Source organism: Labeo rohita, chromosome 15, assembly GCF_022985175.1.
Source record: "Labeo rohita strain BAU-BD-2019 chromosome 15, IGBB_LRoh.1.0, whole genome shotgun sequence".
Taxonomy (NCBI): Eukaryota; Metazoa; Chordata; class Actinopteri; order Cypriniformes; family Cyprinidae; genus Labeo; species Labeo rohita.
Window position 1 is genome coordinate 14,434,528 of NC_066883.1, and position 26,439 is coordinate 14,460,966.

At 33.1% G+C, this 26,439-nt stretch overlaps 1 protein-coding gene across 3 annotated transcripts in view; it reads right to left on the bottom strand.

Annotated features, from left to right (window-relative positions):
- The window catches only part of zgc:172282 (leucine-rich repeat and fibronectin type III domain-containing protein 1-like protein), a 163,207-nt gene that overhangs the window by 10,068 nt on the left and 126,700 nt on the right, over positions 1–26,439 (bottom strand). For all 3 annotated transcript variants that reach the window (XM_051130073.1, XM_051130075.1, XM_051130074.1), the window contains exons 4-6: positions 14,728–15,356; positions 6,275–6,388; positions 2,403–2,723 (exon numbers count right to left, since the gene is read on the bottom strand). In XM_051130073.1, the coding sequence (XP_050986030.1) occupies positions 6,321–6,388; positions 14,728–15,356 (697 nt within the window). In that variant the 3' untranslated portion in view covers positions 2,403–2,723; positions 6,275–6,320. The remainder of the gene's footprint in view (positions 1–2,402; positions 2,724–6,274; positions 6,389–14,727; positions 15,357–26,439) is intronic.

The following is a 26,439-nucleotide window of genomic DNA, read 5'->3' on the forward strand; positions in this document are numbered from 1 at the left end:
TGCGAATGACGTTGACATCAAACATCTTTCTGGGGTCACAGACACCCTGGTCACAAACAAATTCGATCGATATTTCATCAAGTGAGTTGCAACTTAATTGATTGCTTAAGTTTTTGAGGGCTGTTTATTCTCTGACAACAAATACAAGAAATAAAACAACGAATGCAGCTCCGGGAACAACCCTATCTTCATTTATGTGCTCCTCGTATGGATCGTCCGATGTCTGAGTGCGTAACATTCCCAAGTGCATTGGTTTGCGTGCAACAGCCTGTTCATTTCTTTGACATGCTCTGTCAACCCTCTCTTCTGATGTCACAAGGCATTGTAGGGGAATTTTTAGCAACAGTTAAAACCACAGAGAAAAAAAAAAAAAAATCAGTATGATCAATTATTCATGAGACCGTTGCTGTTTTCTGAGCTTGAATACAGTCCATATATCCACTGTGCTGCAACGATGCTGTTCAGTCACCTTGTAGTGTAAATTGTGCATGGCTCCATTATAACCTCTGCTTGACGTCTAGTCTCAAACTTACATACTTGGCATTTACTATGGCCTTATGTTGGCATTTGTTTGCAGTCTGAGATGATACTTACAGATGAAAGGTACTGATTTGGCAACACAGCCAAGTTAATTATATTTCCACATGAGTGATCATGAGTAGAGCGTCTGATACATGAAGTCGAGCTAAAAGACATTAGCTGATAACCTCAGGACAGACACAGCAATGTCAACAGAAGAGCGGAGCGCTTGCTAATCACTGATTCTCATCTCATTTGAGCGAGCAAACCGATATAATATCTGAATATCTGATGGAATGATGTCTGATTCACAAAATAAATTAAGAATGTGTCTGATCATCAAAGTGAAACACAAAAATTACATAATATAATATAATATAATATAATATAATATAATATAATATAATATAATATAATGAATGTGTGACCACACTTGCCTTCTTTTAATAAAATAAAAATAATTTAGGTAAAAAATAAATAAATAAATAAATAAATAAATAAATAAATAAATAAATAAATAAATAAATAAATAAATAAATAATAATCTTAGTTAAAATAAATAATTAAACATTTAAAATATACCATTTTATGTTGTTTATATATTGATTTGGAGATTCAATGAGAAAATATATTTACACAAATGTTTATGTTAGCTGTGATTAATTGTTAATAATTACATAATAATATTAATATTTTTTGCTCAATTAATTGACAGCACATTTATTTGGTTGGTTGGTTGTTATTTTCTCAGCAATGCTGCATTTATTGAAAATAAATTACAGTGTTATAAAAGTATTACTGTTTTAAATTAAATTAAATTAAATTAAATTAAATTAAATTAAATTAAATTAAATTAAATTAAATTAAATTAAATTAATTTATTTAATTTAATTTAATTCACAATATTACTGTTTAAATTAAAATGTTACTAATTTTGATTTTGATATATTTTAAAGTGCAAAATATATTTACACAATAATATAATTATAATATAATTAATATAATTATTAATTATAATATAATATAATATAATATAATATAATATAATATAATATAATATAATATAATATAATATAATATAATATAATATAATATAACAATTTTGTGTTACATAAAATGTATGGTAACATATATACCTATATTTACTCAATGTTTCCAACTAAATTAATTAATTAATTAAATTTGGACATACTTGCCCTCTTTTACTAAAAATAAAAATATATATATTAAAAAAAAAATACATAATTAAAAAGTACAACTAATAATATTAGCAAACAAACAAATAACTGTTTTATTTTTATTTAATGTTAATGCTATTGTTTGTTTGTTTGTTTGTTTGAAATTGTATTTTAATATATTTTAAAGTGCCGTTAATTCCTGTGATGGCAAAAGTGAATTTTCTAAATCAATTTAATGTATCCTTGCCATATAATATAATATAATATAATATAATATAATATATTTTAATATAAGAATGTTTAAAAACACTAATGCACATTCAAATCGTGTGTTGTACTATACTGTAGGTATATATGCACATGCACAAACACACACACACACACACACACACACACACAGGATGTAACTGGAAGAATTACAATTAATTTAAATGCTATTATGTTTATGTATAACGAGGCTGATGTATATGAAATACCAAAGCATTTATTGAGAATAATGTTCTATATAATTTTAATGACAAAACCTTTTTAAAACAATCAAACTGAGTGCATTTTGATTTATTGCATCTTGATTGAATGTCATAATACCTCCCAAAGTAAAAGTTTAAGAAAAAAAAAACTTCTTTTAATGTTTCTGTTTGCATCAGCAATTAGAGACACATCAAGGTGAGCATCCTCTATCTAAAAGAACAGGTGTATACTCACCCCTTCAGCGAGGCGTCGTTCTTCAACCCAGACCGTCCAGTAAACAATGCATACTGTAGTCGGCAGCAAACACATAGACAGTCCCGGATGCAATGATGTAAAAGGCAATATGTTCCAAAAGCCAGCAATGGAGAACAATTAATGTGCTCCGTTTCCATTGGTTGCAGTAGTGGATTGAGTCCTCAAATATGTCCCGGTAGGAAAGGGTTGGACAGTCCTTGGAATACAGTGTGAGGAGTGAACGCTCAGGGGAGAAAGTCCAGTAGGGGTTCAGACAAATTATTCCAGATTCCTCCTCATAATCGGATGACCTGGCCAGCTCTGGAAACAGACAGAGGCCAACAATAAACAAAACACTCTCGAAAACCAAATGAAGTGCAGATGTCTCAGCTGGTAGTGCAGATTTTTTGGAAAAACAAACTGAATAGAAAACAAGCACATCTGTCACCCTACACAGAACTGAGATGAAACAGAGCTGTCATATGCATTAGACAGGACTGCCAAAACTACACCGGTACCAGTGTAAAAAAATGTTTTGTGTCGGACAACATCCCAGACTTACACTTTCATCTCAGGGTGCTTCCTTTTTCTAGAAAAATAACCTTTTTATGGCTGCTTTAAGTAAAGATAAGTTAAAAAAATTATCATTTGCAAAATAAACTGATTACAAAATGCATTAAATTAACTGTTAATTCTTGAATACTTGCAGATACTTACGTGCTCTATGATTATGTTTATGTTCACACACTTAAACTTTTTTTTTTGATATATGTTATTATTGTTGATGAGCTCACCAAGCAAATTCCAAACAACTAGGTTGTTATGGCAATTAAAAAAAAAAAATAAATAAATACATTTAAAGAGATAGTGACCCAAAAGCAATGAAAGAAGACACAAAAGAACATAGAAGAAGATATTTGAAAAAAAAAAAAATAATAATAATAATAATGGTAACTACATACTTTATGTACCCCATTGAAAATTACTGTGTAAGTCAATGGGAACCAGAAACTGTTTAGTTACACACATTTTTCAAAATATTTTCTTTGTACTTTTTAGTAATGTCAAATGAAAAATAAAAGTACCTTTTAATGTTCTGTGGCTCCTCGATTAGTAGTAAATACACTTTAAATGCACTTTAATTTCATTTATATATATATATATATATATATATATATATATATATATATATATATATATATATATATATATATATATATATAACATATTTTATATCCAAACATGTTGTGTTCCATATTTAAGGTAGATATCTCTAAATAAATAAATAAATAAATAATTTTGACCAAGTTCTGTACCATTCTGATACAGTAAATAATAACAATACTAATAATAGTACTAAGAATTAATAATAATAATAATAATAATAATAATAATAATAATAATAAATACATACACACATACATACACAAAAATTGCCCTTTTTTTAATATTTTGTAATTTTAGGGGATTTTATGGCATACAATTTTTTTTTTTACATTTTATATCCAAACATTTTGTGTTGATATCTCATAAATAAATAAATAAATAAATAAACAAACAAACAAACAAACAAACAAACAAGCAAGCTTTCAGTAAGATTTGGTTTTAATGAAATTTGCTTCCCATTAGTTACCAATTACCAAGTGTTGTACCATTCTGATAAAGTAAGTAAATAACTAAATACATACATACATACATACATACATGCTTACATACATACATATAAATTGCCCTTTTTTTGTAATTTTGTAATCTTTGGTAATTTTAGGGGATTTTATGGTATACAAAAATACAGTTTTAAAATGTTATATCCAAACATGTTGTGTTCCATATTTAAGGTTGATATCTCACAAATATATATATATATATATATATATATATATATATATATATATATATATATATATATATATATATATATATATATATATATATATGAAGAGTTCAGTTATATATATATATATATATATATATATATATATCACTATTTATTTTTCTGACTACTTTTTACTTTTACTCCTTACATTTTGACACAAATATCTGTACTTTCTACTTCTTACATTTTCAAACCAGGCTTGCTACTTTAGTTTTAATCAGCATCTGGTGGATCACCATTCAACAAATCTCTAATAAATCATGGATGGGTTAGTCTTGACTGGCAACGCGATTCGGCTCGCGCGCGCACCGCGTCTCCGCCAAACGGTTTCTATCAGAGTAATCAATTGCAAGTGACTCGAGAATGGAGTGGAAGTGCCCTGGTGGATCATAGAGGCAAAACTACTGACCTGTTCAGGACTTAAAGTGCAGGTCAGTTTCATCTGTAAACAGGCTGCTAAGAGTTGCTAGCAGTTTAATGCTAAACTAAGTAAACAAAGGGAAAACTACAGCTACTATAAACGAAACTAAATTACTATCATCACTAAAAATACTCTATGCTAAACCACATCATTATTATCTACTGTAAAGTTACAGTAGTAATTTAGCACACAAATGTTATAAAACATCATTTTCTAATACGTTCAGAGGGAGCTAGGGCTGATAACAACACAACCCTTACGAAAATTTAAAACCAAAATCCATGGTTACTATAGTTAAACCATGGTAACCACAAATGAACCATGGTTTTACTACACTAAACATAGTTTAACCATGAGATGTGTAGTAAAACCATGGTTGTAAATTAAAAGAGATGAATTAATCTGCCAAAAAAGGAAAAACAAACAAACAAACAGACAAACAAACAAAAAAAACATGGTAACTATACTTTTACTGTAGTAAACCATGGTTAATTTTGGTAAGAGAAAAATATGACTCGCGATAATGCAACAACAGGATTTTTTTTTATTAGGATTTTTCTGTAAAGATATTGTCATGATGTAATTATTATTGTACTAATTTTGACATTTAGGCAATTTAGAAAATATAGTTTTGTTAAATCTATAGTATTTAAGCCATTTTAAGATAAAACAACAACACCTGGTCATGATGTGATACTTTGAATTGAACTTAAATAAAACTTACTGCAAATATAATGAGGTGGTTGTTTTGCAAGAAGGTGGAAACAGTTGTGCTCATAACAGTAAATGGCTGATGGGAAAAGTGACAGGTACAAGAAAATTAGTGAAAAACGGCAAACGCACACAAAGTGAGATGCAGAGAGATATCATGGGAAATTAAGAGACTGAAAAGGAAAATGGAAGTGAAGGTGCAGTTCAAAAGAGAGCCTTTTTCTTATTTTGCACGGTCCCAGCCTAAGGTTTTAAATATTTATTTAAATGTGATGGCCATACAAAAAAAAAAAAAAAAAAAAGCAGGGTTGTCCATGGTTTCAGAATGTGTTGTGGGTGTATGGGATGGCCTGGATGAGTGTGATTTCCCAGCCTGAAATTTTGTCCCAGTCCGGCCCTGTTCTACATGGTTTAGCCTTGATACATTCATTAGCTACCAAATTAGATGTGAGTTATTTTGTATTAATGTGTCAATATGATGAGATCCAGTTACCAGTGTGGCACTAAAACAGGTAGTAGCAATGGGTACTTTTTACTTTACTTTTTTACAAATGTCTGAGCCCATGCTTCTTTACTTTAACTTAAGTAAAAAGTGTAGTCAGTACTTCTGCTTTTACCAGAGTATTTTTAAACATGAGTATCTGTACTTCTACTTGAATGAAGGATGTGTGTACTTTTGGCATCTTTGAAGTAAGTCATATAGGGTAATTTACATTTTTGTGTAAACTATCCCCTTAAATGAGGTAAAACGTTTTAAAATGATCATTAACAAAAAAAAAAAAACATAAATGCATATACATAAATGAAACTATAAAATCCCACTTAGCAGATGACTTAAGAATAAAAAATGAAACATGGTCTTACTTTTTAGGGCTGATGGCTGTCTCTTTCGGGACAGCGGAAGGAGTCATCAAATTTTAAAGTCGCTCCAATCTCGTTGAACCTTCTTCTCGTCGCTGACCTGCGGGCTTGCCGTGTCTGGGGAAGAAAGAAAAATGGAGGTGAGAGATGGGCAAAACTGTATTAATGACAGCACAGAGGGCAATGAGCTGGTGGAGGTGAAGGACAGCAGCCCGTCTGTGGCTGCAAAAACAGCTACAATACCGTAACTGACCTTCACTACTAAGAAAACGAGTATAATGTGTCACAGAACAGATAAGTAGACATAATGTACAATCAGCTGATCATAAATACAAAACAAACATGATAAGGCAACCAGGAAGCACAGTGATCACATAACAAACCCTGAAATATGATATAAAAATATCAGTAGGTCTATAGGTATAGATAATATATATATATATATATATATATATATATATATATATATATATATATATAATAAAATACATATATATATATATAATTTTTTTTTTTTTTTTTTTTTTATAAATAAACAGACCTGACTACTGTCTAAAAGAAGTGTGCTTAAGGAATAGTCCCCCATGATTTACTCACCCTAAAGCCATCCTAGATGTGTATGACTTTCATCTGTCAGACAAATACAATTGAACTTAAAATGTCCTGACTCTTCCTAGCTTTATAATGGCAGTGAATGGGTGTTGAGATTTTGAAGTCCAATAAATTGCATCCACCCCTTATAAAAAGTACTCCACACGGCTCAGGGGGGGGTTAATAAAGGTCTTCAGGCACAAATCGATGTGTTTTTGTAAGAAGAATATCCATATTTAATGAAGTAAGTCTTATTTATTTATTTATTTATTTTCAGTGCAGAGGAGAGAACAAAACAAAACACTCGTCACAAATTTGAAGTACAAAATAGGGATTTGTAAATAAAAAAAAAAGTCAATATAAGCCAATAAGTGGCTGGTTTCCCTTTGGTGTAAACGAACCTTGGCTCTCGGAGCTTAGGCTACACCTAGGTGTACAAGCTAGGTATTATGGTTTATAAAGTTTTAAATATTACTATTTTTTCTTACAGAAAAACATTGATTTGCTTTAAGAGGGCTTTATTAATCACCCGAGCCATGTTGAGTACTTTTATGATGGATGGATGCACTTTATTGGACTTCCGTTGGACTACTGAATCTCAACACCCATTCACTGCCATTATGAAGCTTGGAAGAGCCAGAACATTTATTTTTTCACGGCGCATGATTTCACGCATTGTAAACAGTAAAGGTGGCGCTTTGAATACACCCCACATCCTAGTTTGCAACGTTGAGTAATATATCAAAGACATATCTGACGAATCCTTTCATAAACAAAGTGTAAATAAGAGATTCACTGTGCAGTGTAGAGCTTCGTTGATTATAATGAAACTTTGTGAGATTGCGATGAACTCAGATGAGTGACAGATTTTAATGATTTTTAAGGGAGTTTGTAAATGAGATACTGATTTAATACAAAAGTTAAATAAACAAGAAGTTAATATTAAGTGACTAACATTGTCTGACTATAACAGTATTGCCTGATTTTGCTCTATTTTGTCGAAACAAAGTCACAACTGAGCTACTACGCATCTCTATTCATACACAGCTGTGTTTCCTTTATGAATGAACGTGCGTTTTTAAACAGATCTAGTGAGTCAATGAATCAATTACCCATTCATAAAGACAGTCACTTGCTTTATTCCTGAATGAATCAGCCGTTTGAACGAATCAAATGAATGATATGATTCAGTAATTAAAACCGCCACCTACTGGCAGTTTTAGTTTAATTTTTTAAAGTATCTTCTTTTCAGTTATTTAAATAATTTAATATTTCTATGTTCAAAATTTTATACTTAAAACATTAATCTCAACATAAATTTATGAATTCGATTGCACGCATAGCACCTCTGAGCCTTATTAAACATATGAAAATACACCTACAAGCCAGTAGTACACATTAATTTTGTTAATACTGATTTCATTTGATTGGCAACTTATTCTTATTCTGTTGATTTAATTAGAAATTTTAAAAAGCTTATAATATATATATATATATATATATATATATATATATATATATAATTCACTTTAAGGATTCAAATATTACCTCATAATGGGAAGTCTAATTTTTTATCAGATTTTTTGATTATTGATTAGAAGGTGCTCCTAAAATTTTGACTGTGCTTCTAAAATTTTTAAAGTTAGAAGCACGAGTGCTTCTAAAAAGAAAAGTAAGCGTAGAGCCCTGATGGATTTATTGCATTTTGTGGGGAAAAAAACAAAAAACAAAACGTTTTTTATAATAAATCTCTGAAAATCAAAATCTGTATTTTAATTTTTAATGTTATTATAACCAAAAGATGGTATGTGAAAGTTTAAAACAGAAAATACAAATTTACACTATAATGTACACTATAACATTAATTTGTATTTAATTACAACTGACATGCAATTAATGTCTGAAAAAATTACACCCAGTTCACATTTACGTAAGTATTAAAACTATGCTAAAATGTCTTCTTTTTCACTGACTTTACGTTAAATTGTTTTATTATGTTATGTGAGACTATACTGAAAAAAAGTCAAAACAATATAATTTACCTTCTGAACCAACCTATATACATCAACAAACTAATTTTATGGGTTGAATCAGGTAGAAGTGGCTCTTTAAGATAACAACTGCAGGTTGCTTTGATAAGAGACATGAGACACAGCTGCAAGCACAGCACAGGGTCAAAGGTCAAATATAGTGCATAATGGCCATTATGCAACAGAATGCCACTCCACAATGCTGCAATTGACCAATCAAGATGAAGTATTCCAGAGAGCCGTGTAATCCTGACTCTTATGCACTGGCAAGGGAAAACACATTCTGTGCTGGTACAAAGCCTTTTGATTTACAACAAGCAAATGTCTTACTGATGTCAGGATCTGACAGTAGTATAGCTGTTCAATTAATCAGCAAACTCTTTGTTGCACATGAGGAATAAATACCACATACTATTCCATACACAGATCCCTCTGATGTATTATGTAATACACAAAACCATTTCTTATGACTACACGTTGTTTATCGACAGCGTGTTGGTGGGATGCCATTTTTGGATCAGTGGATATACAGAAACACAATCCTGTGAGGTAAATGTTGGCACTTTTCATGCATCCAACGTTTGTTAGTTTGTTTGTTTATTTATTTAGTTGTTAACCCACACACCCACGATTCATTCATTCATTCATTCATTCATTTATTCATTTATTTGTTTGTTTGTTTGTTTGTTTGTCTTGTTTTTAAATAAAACTATTATTTAATTAGTTTGTCATTTAGCTGGTTTTAGTTACTTAGTTAAAAAGTAATAATATTCTTATAAAATATCATTATATTCATTCATTCATTCATTCATTCATTCAAAAAAAAAATAACCTTGCATAAAAATAGCTTAATTATAAAATATTTCCCCTTTAAAAGTAGGAATCTACTTTTTTTCCTATAAATAAATAAATAAATAAATACATATTATTATTATTATTATTATTATTATTATTATTATTATCATTATTGCTGTTGTTGTTGTTATTAATAATAATAATAATAATAATAATAATAATAATAATAATAATAATAATAATAATAATAATAATAATAATAATAATAAAGTATTGTTTGAAGTCTAAAGCCTAAAATAATAACAAACAAATAATGCTATTTTTAATAAAATCCCATTATTTTTTAAAATGTAGTTAGTTAGTTAGCTAGCTAGCTAGCTAGCTGTCATTTTCACACAAAAAAATTACCTTGCATAAATAGTACCTTGATTATAAAATACATGATTAGTTAGTTAGTTAGTACTGTCACACCAAAAATTAACCTTGCATAAAAAGTAGCTTGACTATAAAATACATGTTTAGTTAGTTAGTTAGCTAGCTAGCATTTTCAGACAAAGACAAACAAACAAAAAAAACACTTGCATAAATAGTAGCTTGATTATAAAATACATGATTAGTTAGTTAGTACTGTCACACAAAAATAACCTTGCACAAAAAGTAGCTTGATTATAAAATGCATGTTTAGTTAGTTAGTTAGCACTGTCACACAAAAAATTTTTACCTTAATATTACCTTGCATAAAAAGTAGCCTGACTATAAAATATGTTTAGTTAGTTAGTTAGCTAGCTAGCATTTTCAGACAAAAAAAAAACAAAACAAAAAAAAAAAACCCTTGCATAAATAGTAGCTTGATTATAAAATACATGATTAGTTAGTTAGCACTGTCACACAAAAAAATAACCTTGCATAACCTTGCAAGTAGCTTGATTATAAAATACATGTTTAGTTAGTTACTTAGCATTGTCACACAAAAATGAACCTTGCATAAAAGTAGCTTGATTATAAAATATGCATTTCCCCTTGAAAGTAGGAATGATTATACAATAATATATAGTATTATCTACTGAGGTTGTCAATGCACATTTTATGAAGGTCACATTTCACCGTCCATTTACTGAAAAAAGAAGACCCTATTTCTGGTCCTATTCTTAAAATACTGCCTGTCTATGCCGTCATGCTCCTTCAGACATAATACTATTTAATTCACATCCTGTGCTAACTTAGTTGGCTAATGATTACTTTTAATTCACTGCCATTAGGTGCCTGGGTGACTGACGGGATCAGGAGAATCATGGAAGTTCACCCTTCTGCATCAGCAGCTCTTGACTGAATGGACTTTATCGATTTAATGATTTAAGGATGAGATCCTCTTGAATTCCACGAGCATTCATCTAGAAACTGCAATTACCTGATTGGACCCATAAATCCAAATTCCACAAAGGAAAAGCTCTTTAAGGAATACCTGGACGTGGCTCATTGAATCAGGTGAATAGCTCTATTCCTGGCAATTACAAGAGTCTATATAGATGCACTCGGAGCCGCTGCAAAGGGCCCAGGCATTGTTAAAAGCCTACTGTCAAAAGGTGATGTGAATGTGCAATTGCCTGCAAGCAACCTTAAGCATTTTAAATCACAAAAGTGATTTGCCTTTGGTTTTAATGACATGCTCTTTCTTGTACTTGCTTAACACTTTCTTTTTAGCTGTCTTTTACACTGGTGTAGATAGTAACATGAGTATCAATGGCTCTTACTTTCAGTGAAAATTTGCTGAAATGTACTCTCCCTCAGGCCATACGAGATGTAGATGAGTTTGTTTCTTCATCAGAACAGATTTGGAGAAATTTAGCATTACATCACTTGCTCACCTCACTAATGGATCCTCTGCAGTGAGTAGGTGCCGTCAAAATTCAGTCCAAACAGCTGATAAAAACATCACAATAATCCACAAGTAATCCACACCACTCCAGTCTATTAATTCATGTCTTGTTAAGTGAAAAACTGTGTGTTTGTAGGAAACAATCCATCTTTAGCATATTTGTAACTTCAAACTGTTCCATAATCCATAATATTACTTCCTCCAGGAAAAAAAAAAAAAAAAAAAAAAAAAGTCTGAATCAGGAGAAACATATGCACAGATCAAGCACCAATTAAATAATAATAATAATAATAATAATAATAAAATGGTCCAAAACAGTTTTAAACAAATAGGTTGGTGGATTTTGGTGATGTAAGACATCAACAGACTTTCTCACTGGAAGAAAATGTTATTAGCCCCTTTTTACTAGATGCAAAATAAGTCTCTGTGTCCACAGAGTGTGTAAACGAAGTTTTAGCTCAAAATACCCTACAGATAATTTTCTATAGTGTGTTAAAATGGCCACTTTTAGGGTATGAGCCAAAATTTACAGTTTTTGTGTCTGTCCCTTTAAATGCAAATGAGCTGGAGCTCCCGGAGAAGAGGGCAGAGCTTCAAGAGCTCATGCTCTGGTGCTGTCCTTTGAGAATAAACATTCCAGTATTAGTAAAAGCCTGTTATCTTTATAGAAAGCGTACTCAATTTAAAAGTCAGTCATCTGATTGTACTGTGCATAATAAATGCACATTTATGAATTACACAAACGAGGAGCACGGCACAATAAAAATACTGTAACTCATGGTGCCATCGCATGCTATTACACACTGTATAATTCCCACTTGTGATTATGAGTTCAACAAATTTAAACGGTCAACTTCATGTTGCTTTCATAGGCAGTTTTTAACAACCACATTCGTATTTACGATTCTTCTGGTAGTATGGAAAGGCAGCATCAGTGAAAACAACCAGACACAACCATAGCTTTAGCAACATTAGCCTTACAGAGTGCCAAAAAGTGCTTTCAGAAACGCTTGATACTTTGTCTGGAGCTGACGTTCATGCACAAAGCATTGGTATTGATCCCTAAACATATAGGGGATTTTTTTTTTTTTTTTTCTATTTCTCAGCAGCTCAGATGGAGGGAATCTATGGAGACTCCTGTTTGGTAGTGCATCAGAAAACATAACACTTGTAATGCCTCTTTGGCGTTGACTTTGTAAATCTCCAGTAATGACAGATTGCTGCTTTTTACTCAGGGCTGTGTCTATGCTAATAGGACAGAGATCGTCACAAATGGGTGGGACTTTCTCCCTATGATGACGTGTATGTAGGGAGAATCTAAAATCACTTGTTCTGAGAGACTGTTTATGATTTATTAGGATTATATATACAAAAAATAAATCAATAAAAAATGTGTGGATGGATTTTACCATTATAGGTTGGTTGTTTTCACACACTGCTGCCACACAGCTGTGTTCAAACACCTTATAAAAGTGATTTTTGCATAACAGATCTCCTTTAAAGTTAAAAAGAGTCTTGATCATGGACTTGTGTTTTACAAACATTTCACATGATGTTAAGTGATGAACTGGCATTGTGCGGATTACTTGTGATATTTTTATCAGCTATTTAGACTCTCATTCTGACGGCACCCATTCACCGCAATGGATCCATTGATGAGCAAGTGATGTAATACTTCATGTCTCCAAATCTGTTACGATGAATAAATAAACTCATTTACATCTTGGATTGCCTGAGGATGAGTAAATTTAAAGCAAATTTTCATTGTTGGGTAAATTCCTTTATTCCTTTAACATTTCCTTTAACGCAACCCTAAAATAAAATTGATTATGATGAATCTACATAAACTGTAGTGACAATGCCATTTAATGTAAATATAAATATATATATGTATGGGTCATTCTATAATTAGGGGGTACATTTTTTCTGTTTCCTATGACCTTACATAGCTGCTTTTAAACAATCTATATTGTAAAAAGTGCTGTATAAATAAAGGTGATCTGTAGGAATATGTGCATAAAATACCATGTTTGCTACTGTCCACCATGTTACCTTTACTGGGTAACACAGTTGACAGGTATAACCTAGTTGACATAGTTTAGTGCTTTGGGCCTATACTCAACATGGAAGCCTAGAACTACTGGTCCTGGTCACATGGTATGTTTAAAAATATTTTTTTATAAACAAAACATAAGTTTTAGTTAAATTGTCTTGTTAAAACTTTCAGCAATAATACTTGTGTAACACTGTTGACAGTCAGTTAATCCACTCTTGACACATGTTTGCTAATTTAACCAATATTAGGGGAAAGACAGAGAACATAACTTGTTTCATCCATGTGTTTCTAAAGAAATATCATCATACTGTGCAAATCATGCGAGAATGGGATGAACCATTACTTTTGGGGGGGCGGGGGTTCTAGTGGGTAACTTAGTTGGCAATTTTTTTTGGACACAAATGAAATAAGTTATATCACAATAAACACTTATTATTTGAATCGCACACCCAAATGTCTTGATAACCAAATCTAACTGAAGGAAAAACTATGAAATTAATTTATATTTGAGGTGATTTTCATGCTTAAATGCAAAGTAGAATGAGCAACTTTACAAAATCAGACAGCTGAATACCAGGGCTGTATGTGATATGAACATAATTTTTGAACAAAAGATATGGCTTTTTCAAATTATATTAGTGCGATTGAGAAAAATATAATTGTGTACTAGAAAATTAAGCATCAGGGCTTTATATTGATGAAAATATATTTAAAAAAATATACTTCATAAACAAGAGATGTACCCACAATTATAGAATGATCCATACACAACAGTTCTTTCAGGTACTCAGATCTGTTTGGCGGAAAGCAGTGTGACTTTCTAGTTATATCGGAACTCCAACTCTTTTACCGTTTGTGTCACTACGCTTTCTTAAACCGAGTCTCATGGCAGATGCCTAAATCCACTGTAATTTTAGAAATAACACAATTTTGGTGTCAGAATATAGTTGTTCAGGTGAAAATGTTGTGGTTTAGACTACAACTATGCGGTTTGTTAATAAAGATAACATCTACTTGAAAAATCTGCATCAGTGAGATGTGAGCTCCATATCGCAGCATTATACAATTACAATTTGAAAAAAAAAATAATTGTTTACACTGTACATACCTCCTGGTGTGTCTGTGCTTGTACCCTCTTTAGAGGACAGAGAAGGCCGTCTCTTGAGCTCTATACAAGTCCTGGGATGGTGCTTTTGTGTGGGGGAGACTATGTCCTCGCAGATCATCTCTGATATCTGCACAGTTGTCTCAGAGTCTGTGACCAGCACCATGGCAGTGGAGTCTTTTAAACTAGCAGCGCCCCCGGCGGCCCCTCCTAAACCCGCTCCCGTGGCCTCCTGGCCCTCCACGATTTTGGAGCTGGAGCGCGGGACCTGCCCCGCCGCTTGCCCCCCGTTGGTCTGCGAGCGCACGTTTGTCATGGCGGTTCCCTTTCCGGAGTCTGCCCCCTGATGGCTGTAGACTTTATACCGGATCATGAGGATGATGATGAAAACGAGGACGGAGGCCACGATGATTCCTCCGATAATGATGATCATGGTGCCGCCCAGGAAATGGCTGTGGAGCGACTGGCACTGGCTGTATTTGGTCTCGGTGACGAATGTGACACAGCCCACCTGCCGCGTGGCGGTCAGTGAGGTCACGCCATCATCGTAGACGGCCAGCACGCACAGGTCATACTCCCGTCCGGATACGAGGTCTCGCACCAGGAAGTCGTAACTCGTGGAGGGAATCATTCTGCAAGACAGGCAGGGCAGAGTTGAACGTTATCATGTATTCCTCAGATAATACATGAACATAATTAAGATTACACTCAGCCAGCATGGGCATGTATTATCTATGGCCACATGATCACTGTAGAGAAATGTATTTAATTATGTCATAATTCAGAATATCATGGACATTATGTTAATTCTCAGTAATGAATTTTATATATAACATACTACTGTGTAAGCTCTAGTCATTGGAGAGCTATTTCCCATCATAAAAAAGTCCAGGCAAAACTGTACTCTTTATTATAAGGCTCCATCAACATAACCAATGTCAAAATCAATACATAAGACATTATTGATTTCTACTAAAATTTACAACATGAATAAGCTGTGCTGTAAATGCAATAAAGTCTACGGATGGAGTGTTAATATATAAACAGTAGAGTAAATGTTTTTTTTTTTTTTGTTGTTGTGATGTTACAGTAGAATATAGCTAGCTAGCTAGATGGATAGATAGATGGATAGATAGATAGATAGATAGATAGATAGATAGATAGATAGATAGATAGATAGATAGATAGATAGATAGATAGATTTGTTTTACAATATTTTTAATTTAATTTTTTTTTAATGTTTTAAATATATTTAAAATTGTTTATTTTTATTTAGATGTTTTACTAATATAATAATAATAATAATAATAATAATAATAATAATAATAATAATAATAATAATAATAAATATTATTATTATTATTATTATTATTATTATTATTATATGAATATAATCTATATTTTTATAATATATGTTATAAAGATAATTCATAAACACATACAATTTGTTTTTAGTAATGTTACAATACAACATCTATTTTTATAACTTTTAAAATATATTTTAATATTTACATTTGTATATTTTCAATATATTTAGGTTATTTTTATTACATTTTTATATTATAAAAATAATTTGAAAAATAAAAACTGTTTGTTTACAATTACGTTATTATTATTATTATTATTATTATTATTATTATTATTATTATTATTATTATTATTATTATTATTATTATTATTATTATTATTATTATAAGGGTAATATAAATATGAATATAATCTATATTTATTTACTTATTTTATTTATTGTAGCACTTTTTTTTATTATAGCGCCATAAGAAATAAATAAATAAAAAAGTATGTTATAACATATATTTGTATGTGAATAACTTGTCTTATTATTAGTAGTGTGTATGCATGTATGTCTATATCTATATTTATTAAAGCACAATTGTTTTATTGAATGCAGACATTTTTTTTTTAATCAGACACTGCCCTAAGATCACAAAAAAATAACTTTGTTGTTTACTGTTTACAATTTTATAACTATCCAGTTACTGTGGCATATAACTTAATCTGATCCGTGAAATCATCTACTATAGATGAAGTTAATGCTTGATTATTACATTGTACTCTCCAAGTTTACAATGATCAAAATATCATATTTAGTATGCAACATTTTCCTGGGGGTTGACAATGAGGAAGGAGTGATTTTCCTTTAGGCAAATGGTGGAAGATCTTGCCTCAATTAAACCCACATTAAGTATTCTATTGCTTCAAATGACCATTTGAAAAGTCATTAAAGTTCATTAAGAGCAACTACAAATTGACCATTTGTCAAAGCAAACACTTTTGTGAATCTCTCGACTACAGCGATCAGAGAGTTTTTCCTGAACTATGGTGCTCATAATGCACAACTCAACACTCATAAGCATTAGTTCAGAAAAAAGCCTGGCTCTTGTTAATGCATTTCCCACACACTAATACCGTACTTAATAACTCCACGTATCATGACTAAGCATCATACAGACACCATTACTTCAAGCAGTGTTAATGTATACATATGCATTTCGACATTTAATGAGGATTTAATGTTCAAATAACATATTTTAGCATTAAAAGTATAATCTAATGGCAGATTATTTAGGATTAGGTTAGGGTTACAGTATCACTCGCTAAAAGTAAAGAATTGCTGTTTATGAGAGCTTATAACATTGTCCAACAGCGACACCAGCAGATAAAGTAACACCGGGAGTCCACGTCTCTCGCCTCCCCTAAACCCACTGACTTTCAAGACCCCCTAATTAAAGTCACGTGAGAGTAGGCAGTGTCTCCATCGTGATATGATTGGATATGACTGGTTATGTTCGACTGTGATTGGTTCATGTGATAAATCCTGCCTCTTGTGTTCGTGCACATTTTGCGTTCACGAATCAGTCAGAATGAGCAATATTATGGCATTAAAGGAGAACTCCACAACAACTCCAGAACAGCAGTTCACAAATAATTTACTCACCCCCTTGTCATCCAATATGTTCATGTCTTTCTGTCTTCAGTCGTGAAGAAATTGTTTTTTGAGGAAAACATTTCAGCATTTTTCTCCATATAATGGACTTTATTGGTGGCCTGATTTCAAACTTCCAAAATGTATTTTAAATGCAGCTTCAAAGGGCTCTAAATGATCCCAGCCGAGGAAGAAGGGTCTTATCTAGAGAAACGATCTGTCATTTTTTTCAGAAAATAAAAAATTGCACAAAAGCTTGTGTAGCACAGGCTCTGGGATGCACGTTCACATACTACTGAATCACTTCGAAAGGTCATGCGGAACATAGGTGGAACCACAGACCCAGTGTTTACAAAGCGAACGCGCAAAAACTAAGAAAGTGCAAGTTAGTCAAAGCTGTTTACAAACAAAAAGGTACAATGATGTCGGACAATTCTGAAGTTGGAGGAGATAATATGGAGTTTTTCAACATACTCTGCCTTTTTAAGCCGGAGTACACAGACAATAAACTTGTGGTGATTCGAAGATGTGATTCGTAGTAGTGATGGAAAGTTCGGATCATTTTACCGACTCGGACCTTTGAGTCTCGTTCAGCAAAATGAACAAATCTTTTTTTTCGAGTCATTTCATTCATTTTAGCAAAATCAGCATCACGTGACAGCCCCATAAGATGAACGAACGACTCGAAAAACCCGAAGACTCGAAACAGGTGAACTAATTCCAGTACAGAACCTAATAAGATGTTGCTCCCCGAGACGACTCGTTCTTCAAGAGTCACATTAAAGATTTGTTCAGAATTAATTAATCGTTCAAGAATCACCCGTGGACGCGCATCCCAGAGCCTGTGCTACACAAGCTTTTGTGCTTAAAAAGTAAACAATTTTTTTTTTTTGTTTTTTTTTTGTTTTGCTAGGTAAGACCCTTATTCCTTGGCAGGGATCATTTAGAGCCCTTTGAAGCTGCATTTAAACTGCATTTTGAAAGTTCAATTTCAGGGCACCAATGAAGTCCATTATATGAAGAAAAATCCTGAAATGTTTTCCTCAAAAACCATAATTTCTTCACGACTGAAGACAGAAAGACATGAACATCTTGGATGACAAGGGGGTGAGTAAATTATGTGTAAATTGTTGTTCTGGCAGTGGACTTCTTCTTTAATGCGAAGACTAATTTAAAAAAGTAAGTAAACAACATACACACTTAGATATAACATAAGTTCCCAAAACAAAATATATTGCTTAAATTGTTACTGCGTTACGGAGTTATTATTTTGAAGTATTGATGAGATTCATACCTGGCTTTAATAAACAGAACATTGACTGCATTGTTCATGTAAAAATATAAAATATTTGTATTTTATTTTATTTTTCCTGATAGTGTAAGTAATATTTATTCAACAAAATGTTGGTTGAACTCAGAAATGTTTTCACTGACCAAGCACGCAAAATTTAAACTGTTGAACCAGAAAGCAGAAAAAAAATCCAGCCTTTAATTCCGCAGAGGTCACTGGAAAGTCAGGCTGGAAGATGTTTTTCGCTTCCATACCTTTTTCATTAAGAATACGGTGCTGTTACACACATGGGTCATGCAGTAAAGCAAACCTCATGTTTTTTTCAAACCTCAATGCTGTTATTTCTCTTCCTCTGGAACACAAAAGTAAATGTTACACCGTTCCTGCCATAAAAGCTCCAAACAAGCCAAAAAGCATCATATATTGATCCATATACACTATATTCCAAGTCATACGATAGCTTCATGAGAGAAAACGACTGAAAATTCAAGCAGCAGAACATTCTGTACTGTTTTTACATTGTTTTTCTGTCTTTTTTTGGAGCTTGACAGATTCTGGTCAGTGTTTGGCTGTTGCGTAATAGTTATTAGTTTGTGTTTCATGAACAAAAATCACAGTGTATCAATTTGGAGGAACATGAATGTGCATAAATAACAGAATTCCTCATGTTTGGCTAATCTATCACTTTAAAGCCTATGTCAGATTTCATTAAAAAGAAATAAATTAAAAAATCTCTTCATCGTGTTACAATGCGGAGACAGTTGCGACTTCTGGTTATTGATTTTAAAGCCGTTTTTGAAGTGTTCTCATTTGCGTCCTGCCTTCTGTTCATTCGACAAGAAACCACATCTTTGTTGCTTTTTTTTTTCTTCTTTCCGCTGAAGATGACATGCGTCAGATCCCTCTGCACCTTAATTCATTACTCAAACACACTTCACACGCGCTCGCTTCATTTGCATGCCGTCGAGGGCCTTTCCTTTCTGTATGATATTAGGGCCACCAGTGAAGTCTCAAGTTATTACAAAGGTATTCCAGGCCATCAAAGACCCTCAAAAATAGCTTTCAGGAGAAAAGAGCTGCTAATAAAGAAACACAAAGAAAATACAATAGAGGTCTTTGTGCAGCTGCGGCACAATAAAAACGTTCAAATTAAAAGACCCATAATTTAGCGAACAACTGAGAATCTTTTTCTCTCCGGTGCCACACAAATCAAAGCCAGTCTCCATTTTTGCAGTGCGGTTTATTGTTGTCATATTCGATTTTGTTGATTTCTCAACATTACTTGTCTGGAAATAAAGAAAAGCACTATCGATCACAGTTTAGCGCTAAACGGCAACTCTGTGTTTGAGTTTTAAAACACACCTTGCTTATGAAGTGCTGATATTTCAACAGAAACACGCATTTCAAAATGTTATTAGAATAATGCCCTTGAGGCAACTGCGTCCTCCAATCCAACAGCAATAAAACACTGCAGTATATACTGCAATCTAAATAACACGGCTGCTAAGCTTGCTAACGCTTTTAGCGCACGCTTGCTACAAAGCAGTCAATCATTTAATAACTTCTCCAAAAAGGAAATATAAGAAAACAATGCTCTCAGAGAGAAATCACACCAATATGCTGTAGGGAAAAAGCTATTTGTTTTATTGGCGAGGTGAAACATTATCATAAAAAATTGAACCTTAAGCGAAGTAACGCCTTTAGATGCTAGGAAGGAAGTGCCTCGTTTGTCATGTGCTTACAGACAAATGATGCACAAATGCAACTTATTTATAATCATGCTGCTTTTTATAGCAGTTTGGGCTGAGAAAATACTGAACAAAATGTGCTGGGAACCTGTTTTTCAATTCAGCCTTTTGAAGGATACGCTTTTATGAGGCAATATAAAATCACAGCACAAATGGCAGCCTTGGTGGTGATTTTTTAAGGGTTGGTTATCAATACAGATTTCCCAGCTTGTGTTTAATTCTGATTAATTTTTAGTTTCTCTTCTTTGCAAAAGCTGTAAAGTAAATAGTGCAGTGTTTCAAATGGATTCTAATTGGTTACTCATCTTTTTAAGGAGTCATTTTGTCAAAAATCATGTTTTGGCTCATAAGAGTAATTTGTTTGTGTATCAGGCTACTCTGGTCATGATGCATGTTTTTGACTCACTAAAAAGTGCTGTCTTATAAGAGTCATTTGTTTGTGAATCAGACTACACCACGCTTATCGCACTGTTGCTTTTTTTTACTTCACCCAAAAGAACTGACTCATATGAATCATTCAATAAAAAATAACCAGCTAAGACACATTGGTTTTAGGATTTGGCACTAAAAAGAACTGACTCATATGAATCATTTATTTGTGAATCAGACTATAGCACATTGGTCACGCTGTAGGTTTTTGATTTACTGAAAAGAACCGACTCATATAAATAATTAAGTTAAAATAATCAGATACTACCATTAATTTGTTCAGGATTTGATGCTAAAAAGATCCCATTCATTTGTTGCCCATTTTCCACAAGTTGATACGATTCTTTAGGGTCTTAATGAAAAATCTATAATATACTTTGGTTAAAAATTCTCAATGGTAGTGTAAAACAACACCCTTTTTACCTTGACAAAATCAGCTCTGCAAAAATCATCTCATTCTGGTCGAGGCTGCTTTAAATGCAAATGAGCTCTGCTCGCCCCGCCCCTCTCTTCTCTCTGTGGAGTGACGAGCCTGTTTACTTTAGCCGTATTTAGGCGTATTTAGCCGCTAAACTTGCTAACTAGCACATTAGGAAAGGCAATCGCACAGATTCATAAAAAACCCTTATACTCACTTCTGCTTTAAGTGAAGCTGGATCACGAATGATTTGTGCGAACATAGACGGATATATGTAGATCGGGAGGCACATTCCCTTTACAAACAAATGTAATCCACTGCATCTTCAGCAGCTCAGATGTCAGGAGTGAATTATTTGTTTGTGAATCAGACTACATCTCATTGGTCACGCTGCATTTTTGATTCACTTAAAAGAACCTATTCATATAACTCATTCATTAAAAATAATCAGTTACTAAGATTCATTTGTTTCAGGCACTAAAAGAAATGACTTATGTGAATTGTTTGTTTTTTATATTAGACTACACAACACAGTTTTTGCTGCATGTATTGATTCACTAAAAGAACTGACTCATATGAATCATTTGTTAGTTAGTCAGCCTACATCAAGTTGGTCATGCTGTTTGGATTCAATAAAAATAACTGCTTCATAAGAATCTTTTGTTTGTTAATCAGACACCACATTGGTCATTCTGTAGGTTTTTGATTCATCAAAAATAATCGACTCATATAAATCATTCAATAAAAATAATCAGCTACTAAGACTTATATGTTACACCCCATTGCTTGTGCTCTATGTATTGATTCACTAACAGAAACAGCTCATATGGATCATTTGTTTGTTAGTCAGACTACATCACATTGGTCATGCTGTTTTTGATTCACTGCAAAGATTCACTGCTATTACTTATATGTTTCAGGATTTTGCACTAAAAAGAACTGACTCATATTAATCATTTGTTTGTTAGTTGTCACATTGATCATGCTGTTTTTGATTAACTAAAAAGAACCGACTCATTCACTTGAATCATTTAATCATTCGTTTGAACAGACTTCTATAATTCAGTCAATAACAAAGAATCAGCTACTAAGACTCATTGGTTTCAGGATTTGGCACTAAAAAGAACTGCCTCATATGAATAATTTGTTTTTAAATCAGACTAAACCACATCTTTTGTGCTGTGTATTGATTCACTAAAAGATCCAGCTCATATGAATCATTTATTTGTTAGTCAGACTGCATTACACTGGTCATGCTGTTTTTGAATCACTAAAAAGAGCTGACTCATATAAACCATTTGTTTCCCAGATAGCACACTGGCGTGTCTGCAAGATGTCTGTTAAAGATCTCTTGATCTGGAAAGCATCTGCTGTGTACAAACTTCTGACAGACGTCTGTAAGATGTCGGTTTTACAAACATTCTAAATCATAAACATCTTAAAGACATCTAATAGACGTCTATTTGACATCTGATAGAAAATGTCCTACAGACGTTTTGCAGATGAACAAACACTCTAAAAAAAAAAAAAAAAAAAAAAAAAAAAAAAAAACTTTTGTAGATGTAAATGCAGACATCAAATAGATGTCTCCGAGATGTATGTGTGCTATCAGGGTTGTGAATCAGACTACACACCGTAGGTTTTTGATTCATTCAAATACAAATGATTCATATAAATCATTCAATAAAAGAATCAATTTGCTTTAGGATTTTAACTAGAATTTGATTCATTCAAGTTTTTATATTTCTGTTTTTGTACATTATATGCCAGTATGTTTTCTGCAACATTTTCATTCCACCTGACATTTCAGGTCTGTTTCAAGGGAATTTCAGCATGAATTGTGCACTGTATTTATAACCTATATGGAAGTAGAGAATGCTTCCTAGATACAAACCAAGTGAGTCATCACACAGAATGTTTGTATATTTTTCGAGTGCTGTGGGTATCCAAAAAAGACTGCTTTTTCATCCTCTAGAGACTAAATGAAATAAATAAAAAACTGCCAATTGCACATACACCAAGATCTCATGGCGCCCTATGTTCTAGCGTAAAATCCCATCTGTGCTCTTGAACTGTGTAACACAACAATCACAGCCGCTCTACAGTGGAGGTAGTGACCCAAAAACTTGACAACATTGCATACATTGCAGAATTTTCCTGCACGAGAGCAGTTTTGCCATACGTTAGCACCCACTAAGCTTATTTATTGGTAAAATTATCAGCGCTGTAGTCTCCTGCGTACCTGACCAGTTTGTTAACAAGGGTGCGCTGGGGGAGCATCGCTGAGCTCAATCTTTTTGTACGTGCGAACAGAATCCTGTCACAGCCAGATTGGCTCTCGCAGGTTATGATCTCAATGCTGCTCAGTTTCAGGGACCAATTTATTACACCAATTTAACTCATATCAGGCTAGGGCTAAAAGCATGTCTGTTAACTAGCCGCTGAAAAGCTATTTGTTACAAAATGCCTTATTGCATCAATAATAATCAAGCTCTTAAAACGATAAGTACAGTCGGCTGCCTGGTCAAAACACACCGGCGAAACTATAGCTTTTTAAGCTACAAGCTAATCATAAAAGTAGCAGTCAAGCTAATATTTTTTTAAATGCAGTTAGCTACACCACATGCTACTAAAAAAAGATTAATAAAGATTAAAAGCTATCCAAATATTTCATTTAAAAAACAAAATGCATAAATCTCAATTTGAATGATATTGAAATTAAACAGAAAAAGTGACATTAAATAAATCTAGTTCTAATGTATACACATGAATTGAAAACTATATGGCAACAGCTATTTGCACTAAGTGCAAATGCCAATAGATGCTGTTTACACCAAGTGCAAATAGCAATGGATTATGTTTTCCCTTATGTAAAAATTCTTTGCAATAAAATTACTTAGATGCCTCCTATACTCTTATACAAGTGGCAGATATTTGCACCTCAGCTTTATAAAACAACATGCAATAATAACACATTGAGTGTAAATGATCATTTTTATTAAAATTATTAAATGGATGCCGTCTTGGGACAATGAAGCGATCCCTACACCTGCCCCTAACTTTATCTGATAAACACCTATAAGGCCTTTTATTTTAAACTTTATAATTTTCTTAATTTTTCATTGAAAATAAACACCGTTTTGATTTGATATATGATGTAAAAAGGAAGAAGAAAGAGTTCAGCAAAAGGCGGATTCGAACCTGGGGCAATCGTGTAAAAAAAGTCACCACTACGCACTTTAACACTTATACCACTGGAGCTATTGTTTAACAAAAACAGTTGCCTTACTGTTTTTGTAATGCTGTCTAGCCCAGTGGTTCTCCGCTTCAGTCCTCAGGGCCCACTGCTCTGCACATTTTGTATGTCTCCTTCATTTAACGCACCTGATTCAGATCATCAGCTCATTAGGAGAAAGATCGATGAACCCCAAAAAGGCCCATAAGACTCATTTGTTTTGAGAATCAGGCTACATTGGTGACATTTCAATTCACTAAAAAGAAACTGACTCACATGAATCATTTGTTTGGAAATCTGACTACTACGGTCATGCTTCATGTTTTAATTCACTAAAAGTCAATGACTTGTAAGAGTCATTTGTGAACCACAATGCACCATGTGGGCAGTGCTGTATGGTTTTGACTCACTAAAAAAAAACAACTCACAAGAAAAAATTCTTTAAGGAATTAGAAGAAGATACTTGGGTCACGCTGCATGTTTATGAAACTGACTCAGACTAAATCACATTGGTTATGCTGTACGTTTTTGATTCAGTAACAAAAAGAAAGAAAGAAAAAAAAAAACAACTACATCTCATGACAAAAATTGTATCTGTTTCAACGAACTAACTTTTTCAAACAAACTTTTTTCGCAAGACCCGAAATACTATGTATGTTTGGTGACATACTAAATGTGGAAATGTCCACTGGGTTTGAACGTGACTCATACCATATCCTAAGTCCAGTTCCGTGCTGGCTGAGCTGCCAAGCAGGCTGTAATCATAACTGTGTACAAAAGTGATTGTTTTACCACCTCTAGTGTGAATTTCTATTGGAAACTGCAGTGATATGTACTTATTGGTACATATTTCGCATCTTGTGGAAAAGTTCCCACAGGTAAGTTTTCCGTCATGAGATCAGGTAGAAAAAAAAGTCAACTTACAAGACTCTTAAAGTTGTCATGAACTGAGAAATCAAAATTCCCTTGATCTTTTGACATACAAGAGGTCATTGTACTACAAAACATCCTGTAAGTTTCAGAACTCAAAACGTTCTTGTTAGTCTAAAAACAGCTTATATTGAAGCCAATCTGCCAAAACGACCGGTTGTGGACAGTGCCACTTTATGATGTGATAGTGTGGCTAAACAACGCCTCTGTAGAAGATCAACGCCTACTTCTACATCACTGCCTGTTTAGCCCCACCCACATGTAGTTTAAAAATCAGAGAATCAAACATAGGTCTACGCAAAAACCAAACAATAAAGATTGCTCCGAAGACAAGAGGATGCTGTACAGGGCCACGTTGTGAAATAAATTACCTGCATTACCTTCCTACTGATCTCAACATTAGGAAAGAGTTGATGAACTTTATTTTTAAAGAAGCTCCAGACCGCATCAGTGAGAACCCACGATCCGGACGAGTATTGCACCCGTTTGATGGTTGACGGGCAAGGATGCCGGGCCATTGAATCCCCCAGAAGTGCTGTGAGCCAAGGATGTCGTAGCTGCTGAAGGAAGTCACCGCCCCTAGAGGCGCGGACCTGAGAGGGGAGCGCATGCGGCCAACGGACTCCACCCCTTACCTGGACCCTTCCCTTTCGAACAATGCCCCTCCTTCACGGAATCCCTAGCATGACAAGGACACCAGATACCCTGTTTAATTTGGAC